This window comes from Martes martes (assembly GCF_963455335.1).
Source record: "Martes martes genome assembly, chromosome: 5".
Lineage (NCBI taxonomy): Eukaryota > Metazoa > Chordata > Mammalia > Carnivora > Mustelidae > Martes > Martes martes.
In genome coordinates this window covers 105,946,372-105,970,043 of record NC_137892.1, presented here as the reverse complement: position 1 = coordinate 105,970,043, position 23,672 = coordinate 105,946,372, and the positions used below count along the sequence as shown (strand labels likewise).

The window sequence follows — 23,672 nt, the reverse complement described above, 5'->3', positions numbered from 1 at the left end:
TGAGGTATGTTGGGGCCAAGTTGTAAAGGGCCTCGCGTCCCATGAATCATACCCATTATCAGATTTTCCAAGGGCCCTATTTACTCCCATCCATGAGGGAGGTTTCAGATTATGCTGAGATAAGGGAAACTCCCCTTTCTACATACCAGTCTTCCTTTGAGCCTGCTCTGTGCGTAAAGGTTTCTGATCACTGAGGACTGGTAGTAACTCAGTTCCCGAGATTTTCTCTCCCTCGCTCCCTCTTCCCCCAAACATCTTTCAAACACAGTGATGGCTTCACTCTTAGGAAAGATGAAGGCCTGCTCTCATGAGCAAAGTCATAGATACAGTGATTGAAATGCGTTTCTGTAGGGCTCAGCAATGAGCAGAAGAGGCAGCAGGAATGTGAATCTCAGTCTTCCCCAGCTTTTCCCCTCCACCTTTCTGCCCCTTCTGTCCTTCTCTTGCCCTCTCCACTTGCCCCCTCCTTTCCCGCTCTCTCCCCCACTGATTCACTACCAGGCTGAGCAGCTTCTGGTTACAGGACTTAGGTTGAAAGCCCAGAACATGAGCTTCTACTTTGCGTAGTGTTGAAAATCCGGGTATGAGATCTCTGCAATGAACAGCCTCCTTCCCCTGTATAACCTTATAATTCTGGGTGATTTGTGGTGCCCTGTGATTTTTATCTCCCCTTCGTGACCTATGGCCGTATACCAAGCTGGTGTTGACTTGTGAAAAGCAAAAGACATAGGGAGAGCTAAGTTGCCATACCATACCCTAGGAAATAGGCAGATCAGGAGAAAGTGAGAGAACACAATCACAGGGGATCAAATCACAGAAGAGAAATCCCATACAGCTGGTGTCTGGCAGGGATAACCTGGAATCACACCAGAGCATCAGGGAGCATGGAGGTGTCAACCCACCTCTCAGCTTTGCCAGGCTATTAGGGAATATTCCATTGGCTGCTGGTGGCATTTTCCCACTTGAAGTGGGATATGTGTTTACAAGCTCAATGTGGCTTGGGTTGGGACTGAAATGTTGCACCCCAAAGTCTGCAACCAACACTCCCTAATTGGAAGCTTAGTGGATTCCCAGGCCCTGATGTATTCAGCAGAGAATCTGTGAGCCTGGGATTTCAGTTTCAGCATGGAAAGTAAGACCTATCTCTATATTTGGGGGAGCTTAATTGAGAGATTTTTTAGGAGAATGTCTATAAATTCTTTAATTTCCTCTTCTTTTGAAATCCTTCTTTTTACAGCTAAGATAATCCTGAATTATTTGATGGTTTACTGATATCTGGAATAGATAGAAGTTTTTTTTAATTGTTGGAGCCTTTTATTGAAACACTCCATTTTTTAGCCCTTTATATACATACACCCATCTTCGAGAAAGGGGTGGTCTGAGAGAAAAAAATTATGTGGTGTTCTGGGAACAAACCAAGTACATGAGTGTGGGCGTGTATTTCAAAATAAGAGAGGTACTTCCTGGAAGAAAAAGAGTAAATTATTAAATTATACTTTTTTAAAAAATCCTTCATTTGCTCTCCCTACCCACTCCTTTCTTCAGTGTGGATGCAACAATGCTTTAAATCTTAGTTGTTTGAAAGTATATGTTAATGATAAAGCTTTTAACAATTATGTTTTCATCCAGGTATATGCCCGTATGTCAGAAGTTTTAGGAATAACAGATGACAACCATGTTCTAGAAACATTCATGACGAAAATGTGAGTTCTTTGATTTTTCTTTTGTTGTTGTTGCTTTGAATGTAATAGATATTTTTACTGTGTTTAAATCTCTTAATAAATTTTAGCTTTTAAATAAAAGACCTTTTACCTTATGCTATAATTCTTAGAATGGTAGCATTGTTCTTAATTGAAACTTAATTTCACATATTTAAAATTCACTACCCAAAGACGTTCTGATTTGTTGGGGTACCCATACAAGTGCAGTAAGCAACATCAAAATATGGTTTTAAAATGTTTACAGACTTTGATTCCTCAAGTCAGTTGAGCAGCATTTTTGTTTTTAATTAGAACGAAAGTACCCAATTTCAGAGACCAACTGAAGAGATTATTGCAAACTGGAATCATTGGGAGAGGTTTGATTGCCTTAAGACAGGGCATTCATTGATTCCAACAAGAACCTATGGCTATCAGAGACATACTCATGGAAACTTCCCTTAAATCATCCTTTATAATCTGTTAGCAGAATTAACTAGCTTGTAGTCATGGACATAATTTTGTACATTTAGCCTCAATTTGTATGCCTCCACTTGGCAACCCACTTTTATCTGTGTAATGGATAGACAGTACTGTGTTGCTTGCAGAGAACAGAGCTACATAAACAATCATGACCATAAGAAGTGAGCTTTGGAGCCACAAGTTTGATGGTTCATTTCTTGGCAGTTAACTGTGAGCCTCTATTTGATTTCCTTTGTAACTCTTGCTGTCATTTCCTAATATGTTTGTTTTAGGTACAAATTTGATGTTTCTTCTGTGAAATAGGCAATTTTTTCATTTATAAAACTAAATTTAGAGAATTATATACCATTTGGAGAACAGTGTTCATTATACATTGATTGGATATAATTTTGATTATGCCATTAAAAAGAATAGAATAGAAAATGCTCTAGCGGTATTTAAACCTGTTTTTCAACTTTATGAGATATTTCTGCTTTAGGTGACCTAACTTATGTAAATATATGTGTTTTTCCATGTTCTCTCTATACAAGCAAATACCTTACTTACAATTAAAAGCATTTTTTTCCCCCATACTTAGTGTTACAAATCTTAAATACTGGGGAAGATGCGAGCCTGTGATTTCAAGGACTCTTCAGTTCCTAAATGACCTTTCTGTTGGATATCCTTTTTACTGTATATCTGGTAATGTAGAAACACCATAATGCATGCATTCTATTGGCTGGGTATATATGTTTATAACATTTGTAACTGTTTAAAGCAAAACAAAACAAACCCTTCACTTAGCCTTATGTGTAAAGTATGGTTTTGAAAGATTTATATTCGCTACGAACTATGAACATTTATTTAGTCTCAATTGAATTTATATGGATATATAGATTCCTAACTAGTTGAAGTTATGTTTTTATCCATCCAGTTTAATAAATGGATACATAAGAAAGTATGCAACCACATGTGTTTTAGTCTGTGATTTTTCTTAATTGTTAGGGAGTTCTTGTTTTAAAAGAAAGCATGTAACTAATTTGAAGAAGGTCAAGATGTTCTAAAAATACTATCTTCTAAAAATTGAATTCCTGAGGGTAAATACTATAGCTTCAGTATTCTTCAATTGAAAAGAATATTATTTTGATTAGTTAAGAGGCACAAAGGAGTAATAGGAAGAAAATTATATAAGTTTTTTTTTACCACTTTTTAGATTATTGCTGCCACCAAATCAACAGCTTATTTACTCTAAAATAAGATTTCCCATTATGCATTAAATGTTTGGGTTTCTATCTTTAGCAGATTTTTTAAATCTAAAACCAGAATCATCCTTTCTTATTATATTATAGTTAATACTATTGTCCTGTTTCTACCAATGAGAGAGAAGCATGTAGATTGTCTTTTATATGTTAGCTATCAAATACATAGGAGTTATGAAAAATAAGTGTTGGTTTAGTTAACCACCAAGATTAGCTGATATTTAAATATGAGAACAGCATTCTGAAAATCGGTGGCATTGGATGGAAATTTTTAATGCAGGTTTACTGCAGGAATATGTTTGTATTAGTTAAGTTTAAAATTGTGTTCCTTGGGAAACCATAAAAGATTTCCAAAGTATTAGACACCCACTTTTGTGCTGGAATTTAATATGCAACTTTTTATTGGAAAATAATCGTCCTTGTCTGGCAAAATCCACCATGCAATATTTCTGTTAGTAGGTATAATGTAATAAAGACAGGGAGGGCTATTTATCACTACAAATTTTGAGGATTTCAGGATTCTTTTTATTATTTTAATATATTTCTTTGATATTAAATCAGAAAAATGATAAATTACACCTGTCCAGGCTGTTTTTCCTTTTTACTGGAAAGTGATGTACAACCCAATTCCAGTGGTCATTTTGGCTTTTTAAGATATGTATTTTTTCTTATTAAAAAAAACCTCAACCTGTATTTTTTTTAATAATAATGCTGAAATACTCTTTATTTCTAACATATGAAGTGGTTTATAAGTACTTCCTAGTCTTGCAAACTCTGGCCTTTTCACAATGAATTACTTTGAGAGCATATTATCTGGAAGGAAGCCTGTGTTATTTTACAGCACGTATCTATTGTTTAGATTTACCCTATTTTTTAGGGTGGAATTGAAATCGCATACAAAATTAATTTGATTTGTACTCTTTTTGGTATAATTTGCAAAATGCCTAATTTATTTCTATCCATTATTTAAGTAAGATCCTTTTCCTATCATCTTATATCTCTTACCTATTCTTTAATCCTAAAATTATAACCTTTTGTTTCATAAGCTGTTTAGTGCTTTTGAACACTTCTTCTTGAAGTTCATAAAAAATCATATTTTCAGAAAACTTATTAGATAAAACTTAAAAGCTATAACATTTAAACCAAGGGGTACGAATGATTTCAGCTTGGGTACATTGATTTATATTTTTTTAACAATTATTTCAGGTTTCCATATTTAGAAATATATATTAGTTCAATTTGATTTCAGTGCTCAGTTATTTGAATTATAAATCATTATGTCCCTTCTAGCTGATCAGTCATGAAATATCTTTGAATTCATTTACATAATGGAATATGTGAGTGGTATGTCTATTTCAGTGCAGTTGCTGGTTACCTAATGCTTGTTTTGTTGTTTCCAATCGATTTCCTTATTATAATGTGTTTTCAAATCCCGATTTTAAAGCAATGCATTATATCTGTGTTAAAAATAAGATGGCACTCTTCAGCAGTATAGAAATAGTTATGTGAGATAAAAGTCATCACCAACTGACCTCTATTAATGGAAATCTGTTTATATATTAATATTCAAAATATTTGTATTTAAAATATTCGTAAGGAATAACTGAAAAGCATCTTACTACAAAGTTTTTAAATGTTCCTGATTATTTTCTAATGCATGTCTTCAGATACTTTTTTTTTTTTTTTTCTGTTTTTTATCTTCTTCAGAGTGAATCCTACTCAGTGTTTGTTTATGGTTCTCAAAACCAGTCTGAACTTTGGTGTTCTTGTATCTGACCACTTGTTTGGAAATTGAAGTCACAAAAGATCCTCAATTTTAGAAAGTGCTAAAAAGACTCAGGTTTACTTGCCTTAAGGTCGTAGTCTCAAACTTTAGTGATGATCAGAATCATTAGAGTGCTTGTTAGAATACGGATTACTGGAGTTCACCCCCAGAGTTTATGTTTTAGGAGGTGTTAGACTGAGGCCTGAAAATTTGCATCTTCAGCAAGTTTCTGGGGATGCTAGTGGCTTAGGGACTGTACTGTGCTTTTTAAGATAATTGGAAAATAGGACCGGGTGTCCTAAATAAGAAAATCAGGTACCTGTTTATAAGACTGTCTTCACTAGGGAAAGGCAGAATTAACATTTTTAGAGATAGTGTAGTTCCTTTAAATCGTAATGTGTGTGAGGAGGCCATTACACTAAGTCCCCAGATTTTAACTGGAGAACCTGTTGCTTTTTGCCCCAAGGTTTGAAGCTTTCCAAGTTAGTAAGACTAGTGTAATTTTAAAATTTAGTGGCCTTTTTGAGGGAAAATTTGTTTTCCTGTCAGATTCATTACATGGGACATATATATATAATACATTTAGCAAATACATCTGAGTATTTTTTTAATAAACTCTTTAAATTTCCAAGACTAAAATTCAAGAATTCCAGATTCTAAATAGCTTTATCTTAACATGTACAGAGTTGAGATGGCTCTGTCCTGGGCTGCCCTCCACATCCGGGTTTAATACCTATAGATCCTTTTCCCTCCTTCAAATACTTTCCAGTCATAAATTCTAGTTTCTGTCCACCTGGAAAGGAGGTGAGATTGTTCAAGTGGTAGAACAGGGGAGCTGCTGGGGGAGGAGGATCATACAAAGCAACCAAATAAACATTTTAAGTTCTGAGAAAGAGGGAGGAAAGGGTGACATTTCATCAAAAATTGTTTGTTTTTTAATAATCATTTCAAGGGTTTTTTCCCTTGAGAAGTAATTAATCAATATTTCTACTTAAATTCATTGTTTACTCAAATTTACACAACAACATGTCTCACCTTGGGTTTCGGGTAGGTAATAATGAGAAAGGAAATTTCATTTTCTGTTAGGCCCTCTGTTGGTAGTTGCCCTTATTACATCATCTTCAAGAAAACTCAGAGTATCTTTAGCTTTTAAAAACAGACCCCAAAGCAGATTCTACACTAATGCGTGAATTTATCCTAACTCATTTTACCCTGTTGATGCTGTTAACTACAGTTCTTAGGATGAATAACTTCCCCATGTTATTGCAAGACCACCTCTATAATTTGCAGGGGTACAAAATGAAAATGTGGGGTGCCTTTCATAAGTTATTAAGAATTTCAGGGTACCTGGCTGTAGAGATTATTTAAAAATAAAATGTTAAAAAAAATTCAAGGGCACCTGGGTGGCTCAGTCAGTTAAGCGTCTACCTTCAGCTCAGGTCACAATCCCAGGGGCCTGGGATCAAGTGCTGCGTCGGATTCCGCAGGGGGTCTGCTTCTCTCTCTGTCCCTCACCCCACTCATGTTCTCTCAGTCCCTCTCTCTCTCTCTCTCTCTCTCTCAAATAAATGAATCAAGTCCTAAAAAAAAAAAATTCAAGACCTCAATAACATACCATTGAAGCAAGCACAGGCCCTTCTAGGCATAGAAGAACCCTGTGCACGTGCATAGCATGGACATCCATGAAGCTGGCTCAGGTTCTTTGTTAAAGAAATAATTCCCTCCATTTGGCTTTACACTAGCCCTCTAAGACTTGGAGACTATTTCCTTAGTCCCTGTACATCAGGATTTGGTGAATATAATTCCTACCCACATGCATCATAAATCTGTTTATCCGTCAGTAGCTTCTCTCCGTTTTCATTTTTACAAACCGAAGTGTCTGCTTCCTGTTCAGGCTGCTTGGTCACCGTGATGCTTTTCTTTTTCAACCCCAAACCTCCTCCAGTTTCATTTGTCTTTTCTTGCTTGTTTTTTGTTGTTGTTGTTGTTGTGTTAGTGCAAAGCCCAGAACTGCAGCCTTTTGGATTTAACACCGAGTAAGAGTTAAATAATTTAATTCCATATTCATCCTAATGATTTACTTCATATTACTGGCCTCTTTCAAGTCAGCAAATATTAATTAAGCATTTATTAAGTACAGAGCAAAAAGACAAATGAGACACAGACCCTGTCCTCACAGATTTTAAATTCTAACAGGACTCATCCTGATTCCAGACTGCCTTTCACATATTTTTCCTAGGAGCTCAAAGTCTGTTGTTTTATTAACAGAGTTTCTTTTTCTTTTTAAAATTTAACTCAAATAAATTATATACTAATTGTCTGAAAGTCTGTGCATTAAAAATAATGTGGGTGAGTGACATTTTGATACAGTAGCTTTGAGGGAGCTCTTTTTAGGGTCATTTAGATGTAGCTTATATGGAAGCATTAAGTAGATAAGTAATATGCAAGCCAGACATCCTTACCCTGTCACTAATCTTCCCAGCACTGGGGTGTGAATCCTGAACGAGGCAGGGGTCAGGTCAGATTAGGGGGTGACAGATGAAACCAAGGTATAGAACGAAATAAGGGTGAAGGGTGAAAGTACAATTGGGTATGTCTGTTACAGGAAATATATTAGTAATAAACAGTAGTAATTCTGCTTTTGAGAAACAGTATTAACATGTATTGCTTTACTTCAGTGAATACCACCATCTCCAGATGGTTTTGAGAATGTTAAATAAAACTAGTTTCAGCATATATCCCTCAGACATACTTCTATTAACATTTCTGATCAAAAGAAATGTTGACTTCTTTCTTTGTTTTCCATCTCTATTATCCATGGAAAAGTCATCCCATAACTTATCTGCTCCATTTGGTTTTTTCCCTAGAACCAAGAGTGAGAATCCTCTCTACTCCCTTTCTATAACCCACTTACTCAAACCTTCACCCAGTTCTTTAGATTCCTGCTTCACAAGATTACCTTCCTTGAGTATTATTGTGATCTGATCATTTCTCTTCCCAGAATCCCAGAATCGCTTCTACTTGCTTCTCAGGTCAAAGTAAAATTATTGATTAGAACTTGAGTCCTGTAAGAGTGCTTGACTTATTGAGTTCTCATAACTAATTTCCTGATCTACCACTCAACCACAATTTGTACTTTATGCCCAGGCCAGGGAAATTTATTTTACCTTCCCCTTGACACCCTTCATTATCTTTCACTGAATCGCCACATAGGCTCTTCTTTTCATTTGACCCATTGCAACTCAATTAGGTCTCTCTTAAATTTTCAGGTCTTCCTAAAGACTTGGTGAAGGCGTACTGAAACAGTTAGGATCCTTTATCAGAGTATTAACTGAAAGAACATAAACAAATCCTTTATTTTCTCTGAGGCTCAGTTACTTCATCTGTAGAAAGGGAATATTATCTAGCTCTTGAGATTTTGTAAGGATTAAGTAAAATAGATATGTCATAAAATAATAAATATGTAACAGTACATCTTTGCACAGGGGCCATGCTAATCTTCTCTGTATCATTCCAGTTTTCATATATGTGCTGCCAAAGCGAGTACTTTAACAATGTATCTGTGTTATCTAATAAAATAAGGCACCTGGTACTACTGACCCTATCACATAGTAGGTGCTCACTGAATTTTAATGTGTTTCATTTCATTCCTGTCATCTTTATTTTTCTTAATGTTCCTGAACACCTAGTTCATAGCTATATATCCAGGGGTGAATATCATATAGCTTAGTATTGGCTAGTCTTCTCTATTAGTTTGTAAACTATTAGAGATTAGGGGTCTTTTTTTTTTTTTCCTCTTGTTTCAGAATTTCACATAGTGGGCATTTGAATCAACGTTGCCCCCTTTGTTAACTGACAAAGCTTTAACTCCTATTCCTTATAAGTAATTATTAGTATTCCTTAAGATGCTTCATTTTGGTGAGACATATTTGGATGTTTTTTAGGTTAGTAGGGTTTATGAACATAATCTCACTTTTGAAATAATGATAATAATATTTCAGTAATTATACTTTGTACCTGTCATCCACCTATAGTAATTTCCAACATGTCATTGTCATGTCATGTCATGTCATCCGACACCCAGCATATCTGTGAACATGACATGTCATCCAAAATCTAACATATCTGTGAACTTTCTTCTATCATCAAGATCTAATTCTGTCTGCAAAAACTATTTGTAACATGTATGGTTTTTAAATAATTGCTTTGATCAGTTTATCATCTACTTCTGGTGCTTAGTGAATATCATATGCCTACTATACTGCTCCTTTGATTCTAAAACAAAAATTGCTTTACATTTTAACATTTCTGTAAAGAAGATATGCAAATACCACAACTGATGGTATTTTACACCTTTACACCTTTCTTAGCACATACAGTAATGATGTTTTTTTATAACCAGTGGCATTTTAGGTTTGAGGAAATGCTGTAGGTACTCAGTAAAAGCTAGATACCATGGATTGAAGTCATACTTGCTACTGCTCTGCCCATCAACTACTAAAGTGTGTAATACTCCTGTAACTGAAGAAACCAGTTTGTTCTCAATTTAGGTTTCCTTTTTGCCGCAGGTACAAATTTTCAAAACTTTCCAGCATCTGTAAGGTACACCATTTTTCTTGACTTTTTCTTTCCTTTCTTCATTTGTCGTGGTAACTATCAGTAAGACCATGCCCACCTTCCTCAGTGTTTTCATAACTACATGGATACAAACGGGAATTTCCTAGGGATTTTGTTTAGTGTGTTACTGTCAACCCAGCTACGGAGTATGCTCTGTCCTAGATGTGATGAAGGCTCATTAATGATGGTGCCTCCTAAAAGAAGAGTTTCCCTGTTTTTTTCTGGGACCCAGTTCCAGTTTCTGTTGTGTCTCAAAAAACTAGTCATCTCTGTAAAGTCACTGGCCTCTTTAAAATCAAATGGATATGATGCAACCTAATGAAAAGAGCTTTTGGTGTTGAGTCTGAGAGACCTGAATGTGAATCTTAGCCCTGCCATGTACATGTTCCATGCATGACCTTCACTAAATTCTCTTACTGCTGTAGGCTCCTACTACTGGTGCTGTTACGTTAGCCACCATTACTATGTTCCCTGTGAGGCATTGTTCCAGACAAGCCTCTGGAATCTGACCTAGTCCTGCCATGCAACTAAAATGTTCCCACCCAACGAAAGTGGTTCCTCTTCTGAGAACCTGAGTCTCTTAGAAAAGTACAAGATGAAAGTGAAAAGATTATAAATATGATGTATCCATTTGCCTTTTAAAAAAAACATTACATACTCTCTTAAGGACCGTAATAGCTTTGAGTTGAATTCCTATAAGGGAATATAAATAATCAGATGAATTCTCATTTATTTCTTTATTGAAAAAAGTAAAAATTTATTCTTAATCTTTTTTTTTTTTTTTTTTTTTTGCTTTAGAATGTAATTAAAAGGCAGTGAGGCTGGCCTTGATACAAAGTGCACAGATGCAGTTCTACAGAAAATGTGTCTTTGGCAGATGAGATTCTTCCTGCGAATGTTCTGTTTATTGCTACCATAAATATTCCATTGTCAAAACATGACTTGCTGTTTATTAGTAGCACTGACAGGAAGATTCCTATTAATGGCAGCATTCTTATTACCCATAGACCCTGTCACTTTTAACTTCGCAATTCCAGGAGAATTGTATTTGGTAATTACTTAAGATATGTCTTAGTTTATTGATCCCCACCCCTGTTTAACTGAGTGAAGTTTGAGTGGCAGTTCTTCTGCTCAGTGATTTATACTGGGAAAAAATCATCAGATCTCTTCCTTGTACGCAGGGAGAGATCTCCCGCCTATCATCCCCTGATCCGGTTCCCCTTCAGCCTGCCAGAAAAACACAGTGCACTGAGCACCCCCTGAGAGCAGTGCACTGAGGAAAACGCGTGGGCGTGGCCCCTGCCCGTGGGAGGCTTGCAGCCTTCATATGGAGGTGAGCCAGATACACATGCTTAACATGCAGCTGGAATGGTTGCTTGAGTCAGAGGGCCTTGAATCTAAATTATACCCTTTCCTTTTGGAAAGTTTTATTTAATTTTTTTGAATTTGTTTCTTCGTCAGAAAACCGGAAGTGATACTACCTACCCCCCATGGGCTTGTGAGAATTAACCTTGCAAGTAGCAAACATACTATACGTGTTATTTCTCTGCATCTTTGTGTCTTCCTCCCTGCCTTACAATTGGCGAAGACGTTTGCCTCCTCTGAGCCTTGCAACAATCCTGGAAGATAGCTTGGGTGTCATTTGTTGGAGAGGGAGACTAAGGCTCAGAGGATCTGAGTATAGTACTCAGACTCATCCAGCTGATCGAATGGTGTAGTCAAGCCAAAAGCCCAGCTTTCCTGACTCAGGTTCATTGTTTTTTCTGCTCTTTTACACCGACACCTGAATGACGAAGTAAAAGAAGAGGGTGTTTGTATACTCAATAGATGTTCTTAGAAACACATCAGCCCTTCTTTGATAGCAGCACTGACTGGAAATTATTTAGGCCTTGCGCTGATGTTTATCATTTCTCAACTTTATTCTTCTTCTGAGTTGAACTGTTCAGGTGGTAATGTGGCCCAGTAGAAAGAACATGGCCTCTGTAGTCAAACCTCAGTTCAGATCACGGCATTGTAGTCCACAGTAAAAACAAATTTTTACTTTTTTCATTGTAGTCCATTGTAATCTTGGGCAAGTAACTTACTTTCTCTGAACTTTGGTTTTCTTATCTATGGATTAGAAATAAGAAATGATATTTAACAGGCTAATTGTGAAGATTAGGTGAATGAACACATATAAACATTTTAACACCTCGGGTGTTAGATGTAGTAGGGTCTTAAGAAATATTGGGTCATTTAAGCCTGTCCTTCAACACTTGATGACATGCAGTCAGCTGCATCTAATTGTATTCTGATCTTCTTCATCTAAAGCAGAATTTCCTCAGATTTCTAACTGGGCTCATTGTTTCTTGGAATTGAACAATTTTCTCTTTCTGGATGGTCTATTATGAGTCTTTTATAATTATTTTTTATGAAATAATATTAAGTGAAAAGAAATTCTCAAGTTATATCTAAAATGTAAAAAGGGTCAGTTTTAATTTTCTACTATCAAGACTTTAATAGTAAAGAAGTTTTTATCTTAATTATAAAATTCATTTTTCCTTTCCATAACTAGAATATGTATAAGATAGGAAAAGTAATTGCACTGGTTAATAATGGATTATCATTCTTAACAGAATGAAAGACATTTCTGTAGCAATACTCTTTAGAAATAATATTGATTCTTCATAAATAGAAAATGATGCCATTATAATTCAGTGTTATTTTGTGATATATTATCTATTGATAAGACAATTATATTTCCCCAGATTCCTTAACTTCTATTACCTATATCCTTTTAAAAAAACTTGTGAAAATAGATGCCGTGAAATTCATGCTAAAAAATCACACGGTAAGTCTTACTTCCTTTCATTCATGACTAGGATTTTCTGGGTAGTTTAGGTGAAGCGTTAGTAACTTTGGATGCCCTTTTGCTTTCAATAGAGTGAACACTTTCCCTTCCTTGGAATCAGTGACAATTACAGTGTCAGTGACTTCAGGTGCCGAACCATCTTCTACACTGCCCTCACTCGCCTTCTGATGGTAGATCTAGGTAAGGTGAAGAATTGATTCTTAACTTGATTAAGAAGGGCTCAACAATCTATTTGTGCAGTTAAAGGAGCAGACTGTTAGTGAGGACCATATTTAAGTTACTAAAACTTGCCATCTTCGACAGTTTTCTGCAGCTCTCTATGATTTGGGCATCAGAGCCAAAAGACAAATCTTTGTATTTAAAGTGGTATTTTTCACTTTGAATAGAACCTGCATTAATTCTTTACCTCAGGGTTTTCTGGATATCCCTTGATCCATTAATTTTACTGCTATGAATCTAGGAGCAGTCTTCAATACTGAAAAGCTTTACACGCCAAGATTTTTCTTTGTAATGACATTTAATCTAGAGAAAAAATGGAAATGATGTAAATATCCAGCAATAGGGAATTGTAAAATTACAGCACATCTACTTACTTGATGGAATAGTCTGTCCTCATTAAAATTGGGATTTGAAGATAGCGCAATACATGAAATTTTATAATATTAAGTGAAAAAGCTAGCTGTTAAACTGTGCAAATGATATGAGTGTGCCTGGGGTGTGGGTGCAGAATGCATCCAAAAAAGACTTAAATGAAATTCTTTAAAAGTGTTAAATGTTGTTTTGTGGTAGTGAACTATAGGTGACTTTTTCTCGTTTTTGATTATTTAAAAATTTTTTAAGGTGTTAACTTTTCTAATTGGAAATAATACAACTTCTTTAAAAATGTCTTCCACTGAAAGGCTTAGCTAGACATATCCACAGGTACCATCCACAGGTAGACAGTACCTGGGGATGGGCACTTAAGCCTCTTTGTGGCGACCATATTATTCTGGGTTCCCATTTTCCCCCCATGTTTGAATACTGCAGGTTAAATTAATCAGTTTATAGACACAATGTCATTGTGTCATGACAATGTTATTGTCAATCAATGACAATATATCATCCTTAGAGAATATAATAGCGATCGTACTTTTTTTCATCCTTTTCCTTGTAATGTATTGATTGATCCATCAACTTAATGTGAATTTTTTTAAACATGATCATACAAAAGGAAAAAGGATAAATAATTTTCTTTTGCACATAAAAGACATTGCTCCTTGTAGTAGAAAGGTGACTGAACTGCCCTCTGTTCCACATCTGTATTATTTTCATGCATTTCGATAGAATAAATTACAAGAGAGACAAACAGCCAAAAGTTGAGAGAAATGCATCTAGAATGATTAAGGGGCTTGGTGGGATTGATTTCTAAAGAAAGATTAAAAGAACCATGTATGTATGACTTGGCTAAGTGACAACTAGGGCTTGAGGCAAAGTGAAGTGTCTATAAATATTTGAAGAGTGTAAACCAGGCATGCAAAACCCAATCATCTGCTACCTTAGGCAAGTGGGAGATCTGAGTGACAGCTTTGCATACTGCACCCTGCCCTGTGTTACCTCTTGGCTGCTGCATCGGAGAGAAGAGGAGCAGCCCGACTCTTTGTCATTGTCGTCAGTAATCATTGAGAGAACACACTGTGCTGTGAGCTCTTAGGGCAGGACAGAAACCAGCCAGACATACGGGCTCCTGCCCTCAAGGAGCTTGCCCTTTCGCTTTCCTCCCAGTTGTCCAAGCATTAAAGAAGACTGTGTCTAGACCGAATTTATTTCCTAAAGCCTTAAAAAATGCTCCTTTAATGACCCCATCAGACCGAGAAGACCAAAACTAGAGGACAAGATGGAGGAGATTTCCTAGCAATAAGTTCATGTCACACACGTTTTTAGGACCTGGAAATGAGTGGGTCAAGATCCCTTCTCATATAGTCATCATAGACCAAAGAACATTCCATAAATCCGTGGGAGCCTAAACAACAGACAGCACTACTGGTATTCACAGCACGCCTGCACTTACCATGGTGATGATAACTGAGAGTCACGACGGTGCCCAGAAAGACCCTGCGTTACATGCTGCCACTTTGAAAACTACTTTTATCTAGCATCGCTTAACGTAAACTGTGGGGTATGAGAAGCTAAAGGAAAATATATAAACTTGAATAACTGAGAAAGGATTTTATTAGGTTTCTCAAGGTTAGGTTCCTTTGAATTACTTAACCTATAACAATATAAAGTATAAATTGGTATTTTTTTAGTTCACAGCATTTTTTCAAAAGGTCAATCTCCGTTATGTTGCAAACACATCTTGGATAGCTTGGGAGAGATGGAAACTGACTGTGTGAAGTGCCTGGTATGTGGTAGGCACTCAGTACGAGGAAATTGAGTCTGGGTATGGATAAAGTTAAAAACAATGGCAACTACAGTCATGGAACTTTTACACTGTTTGAAAAGAAGTCTTTATTTATTAGTGGTTTTCACTTTTTGAAATAACTAAATGTATACTGTAAGCATCAAGGGACAATTTGTGGTATATATTACCAGAGCTTCTATTTCTGGTGAAGAGCCAGAGCTGCTCTTCTTCCCAAAATACAGTGAGCTCCTTCTCGGCATGGACTCTGCCTTCTTCATGTTTTCTAGCACCGATCTCCTGTTGCTACCTTGTAGGTGCTCAGTAAATATTTAGTGAATGAATGAATGACACATAAGTATATTGCAGCCAAGATGCCATCATCATGGTTCCTGGAATCAGCAGTTCCTGCCACGTTCTTTCTGGGAGTAGCTTTGATCGTTGGCCTCTCCAAGACAAAACAAATCAAGAGGCTGACTACTTTCACAAGTGATCATCTACACGTGGCCACTCTTGTGCTCGATTAATCGCTTGTTGCTCTCTGTTCAAAGTGTTATTACTTTATAGATGATCATTTGTTGAGTGCTGCTGAACACAGTTTTATTATTTGAAACCTTGTCTCACAAACTAGGTTGACTGGAACGTTGCTGCCAGAGTTCCTGTATGTGTGGCTTTATAGTTTTCTATTGTGTATTCACTGTCATGGAAACAAAGAAAAAAGAGATGGTGCTGTTGTCAAAAGAAGCACAGATCCATGTATTAAGTGAAAGAAGTAAAAATATTAGGTAGTGAGAATTCTTTAAAGAAAAATTAAGGAAGAACTTTTATATCACTGATTTTTTTTTTTTTAATCAAATAGAAAAACCCCTCAGCAACCTGCTTGCAAAACACAGGATGTAAGTCTTGGGCAGAAATATAAAGCATATTCTAATTGAATCCAACAAACTAAACTGAGTACGTTGTGTATGAGCCATACGTGCACACTGGAGTGATTAGAAAAGGGGAAAGAAATTGGGTGTCACATTAATTGGTGTTTACTTTGAAATCCATTTTGGTTTCTAGTCAATTATTTGTACTCTGTATGAATTTAATTAGATGCTATGTGCCCCAGGTTGTATTTCAGATGAAAATGGGGGTTTTTTGGCAATAAACAGTTGTACCATTTTATCAAATTGCTCCTTGGCTACACTAGATGAAATGTTCACTTGTATAAAGAACAGAATTGAAAGCATTTCATCATCAGAATGATGGTATTTAATGTTGGCCATGTATTTCTGTATTCTAAGAAATTAGAAAAATTGATGCAAAAACTCCCTTCGCAAGATAACATACATAGAGAAGAAAATGGGTGGCCATCCATATGTGCATGCATGTTAGCCCTTCCAAGAATCACTTAAAGTTCCCTAGGTTGTTTTTAAATTACTTTGTCAATCTAATAAACTAAAGGAAAGATAATATTACCCAAGCCAGTAAATGGAGACCCTCCAGGGAGCTGTTCAGTATAAAATACTTGAATAAATAAAACCTTCTATTTTGTTTAATTTGAATAGAGGTGAATTCAGTTGACAACTATTGGAGAAGGGGAAGTGTGGAAAAGAACTACAACAGCACTGCTGTGTGGGGAACCGAATATTATTCGTCGCAAATTAAGTTTTTACCAACTACAAACTTAGAATTACTCAGTGTCATTAGGATTGTTTTTCCTTGGTATCGCTAACAGTTGCTTTTCTCGGCCTTTTTATGACTGCACCTTACCTGGAACTACTCAGATGAGAAGCATGTTGATAGGATCTGGGAAATTGCACACTGCATAAAGCAGTGCTTTCCCTAGATACTCAAACTCTAAGAAAATGTCATATCTTGTAACGATCAAGGGATTGCTAATATTAAAATGTTATTTATAGACATTAAGAGGTATTTTCTCTTTAGGGAGGAGTGTGCTATGATACTTACCTTCCTTTATGGCTTTTAATAGATAATTGGCACCTGAAGATATTCCTAGCTTAAATTTGAGGAATTTTAAATAAAAAGTAAATGAGTTAAATAAGAAGGGAAGAGTATTCTAGAAATAGCTACTAATGATCAAAGTAAAAATATACAGAGGAAGGAAATTTCCTTTTCTTTATTATTAATAACTAACATTTGTTTATAAATGTATAGTCTGCAAACCACTGTCACATACATTATGCTATTTGATCCTCACAACAGCCCATGTGAAATGGGTTTTATTGCATTGCTTATCTGTTAGAAAGGTGAGGTTCAGAGAGACTAAATGACTTGCCCAAGGTCAGTCGTATAACCTCTAGCCCTGTGACCGCACATTCTTATTCACTTGTACTAACTACACTGTTACTTCACCTTTCATATTCTCAACCAATTAGGAAAGATAACTTTTTCTTTTTTATTTTTATTTGAACTGTTTGGACTGAATGATTGATTTGAGGCTTGAGGGCAGTGAGAAGGGAGAAGGGATTACTTTCCAAGCTTCTATCAAATAACCAGATAGATTAATGTTTATTATTTGCCCTGTATAGGTATATTATGGTCCTTTCGTCGGTGAAAATCAAATGTAGTTTTTAAAATTTGTCCTCATGTCCTGATAATTGGCCAAAGCATATTTATTCTCATGGATAAAAAGAACACAGAGGTAGATGTCCCAGAAGGGTTTAGCAAGTGAGAAGCTTGATCAGAAATAACTAATGTTCTGATAGATAAGAAGAATACATCAATATATCACCTGTGTCCATGGCTTGGCAGAGACGATCTGGAAGATAGACATGGGGGGGGGTGGGGGGACTGGGCAATACGGGGTAAAGAAGCAGCTGGAAATACTTAGAATCTATAATGAGATAATTAAGACTAATTAGCCGGCCCTGTAGGCAGAAAGCAGCCCATTAAGTCCAGATCCAGTTTTAATAACTTACCTGGTTTTGAGGGTAGAGAGTCTAGAGCACCCCAGGGAACGAGATGCTTTAGGGATGAAACTTTTCGGGGTGGGTTTCCTAGAAAAGGAGTACAAGGGTCTGCAATGGGCGGTGTATTTTTCTTCTGAGAACTAAAATAAACATTCTAGTTCCCTAGGGAGAGGAATTAAAGGGAGCCTCGATTTTCTCATCTGTGAAATGGAGATATCTATCTTAAAGAATTGTTACGTGCTTTAAATAAGAGAAAGACGTGTGAAAAGGCCTGGAACAATTCCTACCACAAAACAAGTTCTCAGTATGTATTAATTAAGACAGAAATATTTATTGGATGTACAATCAGGGGCGCAGACTGACACCAGGACCTCAAAATGAGGCAAGTTCACCACCTTTAGTACAGCTACTCTGCCTTCAGCACTTGGGCTGTTCTTTTCTTACAGGAGCGGAAGCTGATGACACTTCCTGACAGGTCCTACAGCAGCCTGCCCTCCCTGAAGCCATGGTCCTGTCACAGCCAGCTATACCTCCTAGGCTGTGTAGGGGAAAACTGAAAGGAAAACTAAATTTTGGCCCACGGTAGCACCTTTTTGGCCCACGGTAGCACCTTCTAGCTGAGCACCTTCCTCAAGACTTACTCTAATAGAACTGGAGAAGTGCTACCCCAGTGAAGCACTGGGGAACAGCAGATGGCATAGGCCTAGGCCTGCAGAGGTCACTGGCTCTTTTGATAGGACCCACTTGTGTGTGGTTTTAAGTTACTTTCCTTAGTCATCTGCCTCTGTACCATCTTGTTTGCCTCCGCTCTTAATTCTCTGTAGTTGGGAACAGAGAGCTTCCTAACATTAGATCTGACCTTTACTAATTGTATTAGTTACCTATTACTCCCATTACAAATTACTGCAAATTTTTGGCTTAAATATTACAGATTTATGATTTTACAATTCTGGAGGTCAGAAGTCCAAAATGGGTCAAGGATCAAGGAGTCAGCAGGGCATCGTTCCTCTCTGGGGCCCTGCAGAAGAATCTGCTCCCTTGCTTTTGCAGCTTACGTGCCACCTGCTTTCCTGGGCTCGTGGCCCCTCACACCAGCAACACCAGGTCAAGTCCTTAGGCTGCCATCTCTCTGGTGTTCCCTGTGTGCTTTTCTCTAACGCTTTCAGGACCTCTGTGATTACCTTGGACCCATCTGGATAACCCAGGATAATCTTCTATTTTAAAGATAATTAACAACCTCAATTCCCCTTTGTTTATAACCTGACATATTCACAGATTCCAAGCATTAGGACATGGGCATCTTTGGGGGCCATAATTCTGCCTATCATACGAACCTATCACTAATCAAAGTATTTCACACAATAGTTACCGTATAATAAATCCTCAGTACCTGTTGGCTATCGTAATTTATTATTATCATAATTATTTGTACTATTAACTTCTCCTTGACTACTCTCCCAGGTCCCCAGTAATCCAACCTCAGTTTGCATCTGAATTTGAGGAAATGAGAAGTTTCCTGTTCTGCATACTTCTAAAGATGGAGAGAATTTTGTTGATGGTGGTTTTTTGTTGTTTTATGGTGGGTTTTGGTGGGGTTTTGTGGGTTTTTTTGAGATTCACATGCCATAAAATTCACACTGTTAAAGTATAAGTTCAGTGGTATTTAGTACAGTCAGAATATTCACAAGGCTATACAACCATCACCATTATCTAATTCCAGAATATTTTCATCACCCCAGAAAGAAATCCTGTATCTTAAAGTAGTTATTTCTTACTTCCCCTGACCCCGGCTCCTGGTAACCACTAATCTACTTTCTGTTTCTATGAATTTGCCCATTCTAGAAATTTCATCTAAACAGACTCATGTAATATGTGGCCCTTGTGTCTGTTTTCTTTCACGTAGCATAACGTTTTCAAGGCTTATTCATAGTTTACCATGTCTCAGTACTTGTTTCGTTTTTATGGCTAATACTCCATTGTATGGCTGTACCACATTTTGTTTGAACAGTTGGGTTTTCACCTTTTGGCTTTTATGATAATGCTGGTATGAACATCTATCTGTAAGTTTTTGTGTGGACATGCCCTTTGAATTCTCTCAGGGGTATACCTGGGAGTAAAATTGGTGAATCAAATGGCAATTCTATGTTTAACTTTTTGATTATCAGCCAAACTGTTTTCTACAGTGGCTGCATCGTATGACACTGCCTGCACCAGTTTACATGCCCACCACTCAAGGTCTTAAATTGTATAAAATAACAAACGAAGTGTCTTAAAATTAACATACCCGAGAGTCAATATACTAAAAAAGTTACCGTTAGTATTTTAATGTGACTTCTCTGAGGGAAAATAAATCGGAACTCCTAAAGTGAATAACTTCCTGTTGAATCAGATCCTCAGAAATCCAGTAGAGGGGATTAGATTTGGCTTTTACTGAAAAGCTGAAGAATTTATCATTTTTATTATGCATGACTGAGAACCATTAATATTTACTTTTCCTGATGCCGGTGAAAATATTACTCTGTAAATTGGCACTTCACCTTCAAATCATACTGGATTCTGGGCCCTGGTCAGAAAAAAAATGAGCAGCTTCAATTATTATTTATAAAATGGTCACATATACATTTGGCATTCTAAATATATGACTGCATAATTGAATATGAAGTTGTAAGAGAGCAAACTCCTGTTTTCTCCTTTCCTATCAGAAGCAGTAATTGATACCTCTAGGAGTAATACACATAAGGAAAAAATCTCTAATAGATGTTTTATAGAGTTTGTTTGCATGATATAAACAAAAATGACCAGTTTTCCGGCTTAGATAATACAAAATATTACCGTGCGGTAAGAGAGGAACAGGGCTAACTGAAACATAAACACTTTTGTAGAAATAATGCCCCAGTGTATCATATTTGTCTATCTTAAACTCAAATGATCGCCGAGGAATCCCTTTCTCCCTATCAGAACCAATCTGATTGTTTTTCACCCTCTTCTAACTTCATGCGGCTCTAAACTCAAGATTCTGTAACCCTGACTTCAGTGCCTGCCTCTGATACCTCCCCCCGCCCCCCAACCATGGAGACAGGGGGAAGAACATGAGCTGGAAGGAAAGCCAACGGAATTTGGGATCTGAGTCCACTGACACTTACCAGCCCAAGGCTGTTGGGCAAACCACTTAGCCCTTTGGTTAAGTGAGCCTCTCTGTCTGCATGTAAAATGGAGGAAATCGTCATACAACTCCATAGAATTGTTGGGACCATTAATGACTTGTAGCAGTGCTTAGAACCTAGGAACAGCTACATGGGTGTCTGTTAAGTAAATCAAGTATTAAATTCATTGCCTTCACTTAATAAGCACTCAGGAAATAACTGTTGTTATTCCATCACTCCACAACTATTTTTTGAATGCCAGACCCTATTCTAGGCTCTGAGGAGGTAGTCATGATCAAAACAGACAAAGTTTCTTCACCAGGGAGCTTACCTTCTATTAGGGAAGACCATGAATACATATGTGACTGTGTAGCCCAGTCACAGTAAGTCCCATAAGAAAAATAAAGTAGGTTATGGGAGTGGAAAGTGGGTGGAGGTCAGGGGCGAGTTTTGCAGTAATGCTTTAGGTAGAGAGGTCAGGGAAGGCCTCTGATGATACGACATTAAAGTAGGAATGCTGTTCACATTCCTATCTTCAGCACGTGCTCTTTGACTTCTCCCTGCTCATTTTGGTGGCTTGTTTTCCGTGCCTTGATTACTCCATACCTCAGACTTTGATTGAGGAAAGAGATGAGTCAGGAAGTTTTTTGATCCATAGCTCTGGGTATTAAGTAAACGGTTGAATGGTAAAATCCTGAATTTGTCTTTGTTCTGATTAAATATCCTTACCTTGGGAAAGCTCTGCTCCCAAAGGAAGGGTATTGGGGGACAACCTGCTTGTCACACTTAATTTGATCCCTGTGATCACCTCTGTAGGTCCATATAAAGCTCAAAACAACAAAAATGTGAATGGCTGTCATTTATCCAAAACCAGAATTTTGCTAACAAGTAGCAGAGCCAGGATTTGAGCCTAGAAACTTAAAAGCATCCACTCTTTCGTGTACCCTTATCTACTTGCAGTGATTGTTACCACCGTTCTTGTTTAGAAGAACATAATTCCATGTTTAGAAGATACTTTATCTTAGGAGAGTAAGGCTACATAGTTTAAATATAATGTACGTATATATTACATATTTAAGGATTTGATAATGTCTACTTCAATTAGCTATTGTATTATTTGTATCAGGTGTTAAGAAAATAAGGGATTTTTAAAATATCCCTTTATTTTCATTCAAATACAGTATTTGTGTAATACATGCCAGGCACTGTTCTAGGTGCTGATACTGTAATGCCAACACCACCACAGCTATTGATAGAGCACCTTCTATTTTTCATGTGTTAGAACATTATTCTCAAAGATGGGCTTTTTATCCTCATATTGTGGATGAGAAAACTGAGACTCAGCATAATTAGTGAATATCTGAAGTTAAATAGTAAGTGGCAGAGCCAGACACTGGTTCTGTTTATCGCCGAGCCTCACCTGCCGACATCATTCTCCTTCACCTAGAAATACAAAGATGCAGAGATACTATCAGTGTAGGTTGATACACCTAATAGTTTACATACACACATTATCAGTTTTACTTTATTTAATCTCCACAGGAACCCTCATCAAATGGTGGTTGTGGGGGGAGTGATGTGAGGCATTATTATTAGTGTTATTAGCTATCTGCCTGAATATCTGCAGATTCGAGGCAGACTGATCAATGCTCCTACTGTCAAGAGTAGATGAAATGCTGTGGCAACCCACAGGGAGAAGGGGGTTTGCTTGGGGTTTGCCTTAGAGAGTACTTGCCTGCGAGCTTAGCTCAGATTGGGGTAGCTGCTGTTTCACCTGGGCTTGGAAAAGTGAGGCCTTCTGTAAAGGTCTCTAATGTTCTCACCAGCGAACAGAGGGTGTAGCTAAGAGGAATAACTTGGTTGCATAGCCAGTTGGCAGGCAGGGATTGTAATCTGGTCTGCTTTACCCTTCACCTGGAGATCAGACCCTTGTTTAGAACAGCATACCAGAAAAGACTCATTGGCCCTTTGATATCTCTTTGTGAACAAAGCTAAGTCCTTGATTCTTTTGAACCCTGGAAACAAAGTGCATAAGGTTAAAGTGGAAAGAGAAATAACAAAAGCAGGATCAGCCAGATCAGTCACTCCTTGAGAGTCTAAAGATCCTGATTGTGCCATTGACCTTCTCTGTTATCTGTAGAATGATGTATGAATGTACAGACTGGTGTTTCTCAAATATTTGGATGCATCTGGATCACCTGGAGGGCTTCTTAAAACAAATTTCTAGACCTCCACCCCCAGGATCTGATTCAGTAGCTCTGAGATAGAAGTCAGAAATTTACAACTGGTTAAGTTCCTAAGTGATGCTGATGTTGCCGTGTCAAGGACCAAACTTCAGAATCCCTGATCTCTTCTCTGAGATCTTTTTTCCTCTCTAGTGCTCTATTTAAAAAGTAATAGCATCAGGGGCGCCTGAGTGGCTCAGTGGGTTGAGCCACTGCCTTCGGCCCAGGTCATGATCTCAGGGTCCTGGGATCGAGCCCCGCATCGGGCTCTCTGCTCAGCAGGGAGCCTGCTTCCCTCCCTCTCTCGCTCTGTCTGCCTCTCTGCCTACTTGTGATCTCTGTCAAATAAATAAAATCTTAA

At 37.3% G+C, this 23,672-nt stretch overlaps 1 protein-coding gene across 1 annotated transcript in view; it reads left to right on the top strand.

Moving 5' to 3' along the window:
• The window catches only part of RANBP17 (RAN binding protein 17), a 319,731-nt gene that overhangs the window by 224,371 nt on the left and 71,688 nt on the right, over positions 1-23,672 (top strand). The window contains exons 16-19 of the mRNA XM_080805045.1: positions 1,630-1,703; positions 2,758-2,852; positions 12,548-12,630; positions 12,723-12,831. Of these exons, the coding sequence (XP_080661171.1) occupies positions 1,630-1,703; positions 2,758-2,852; positions 12,548-12,630; positions 12,723-12,831 (361 nt within the window). The remainder of the gene's footprint in view (positions 1-1,629; positions 1,704-2,757; positions 2,853-12,547; positions 12,631-12,722; positions 12,832-23,672) is intronic.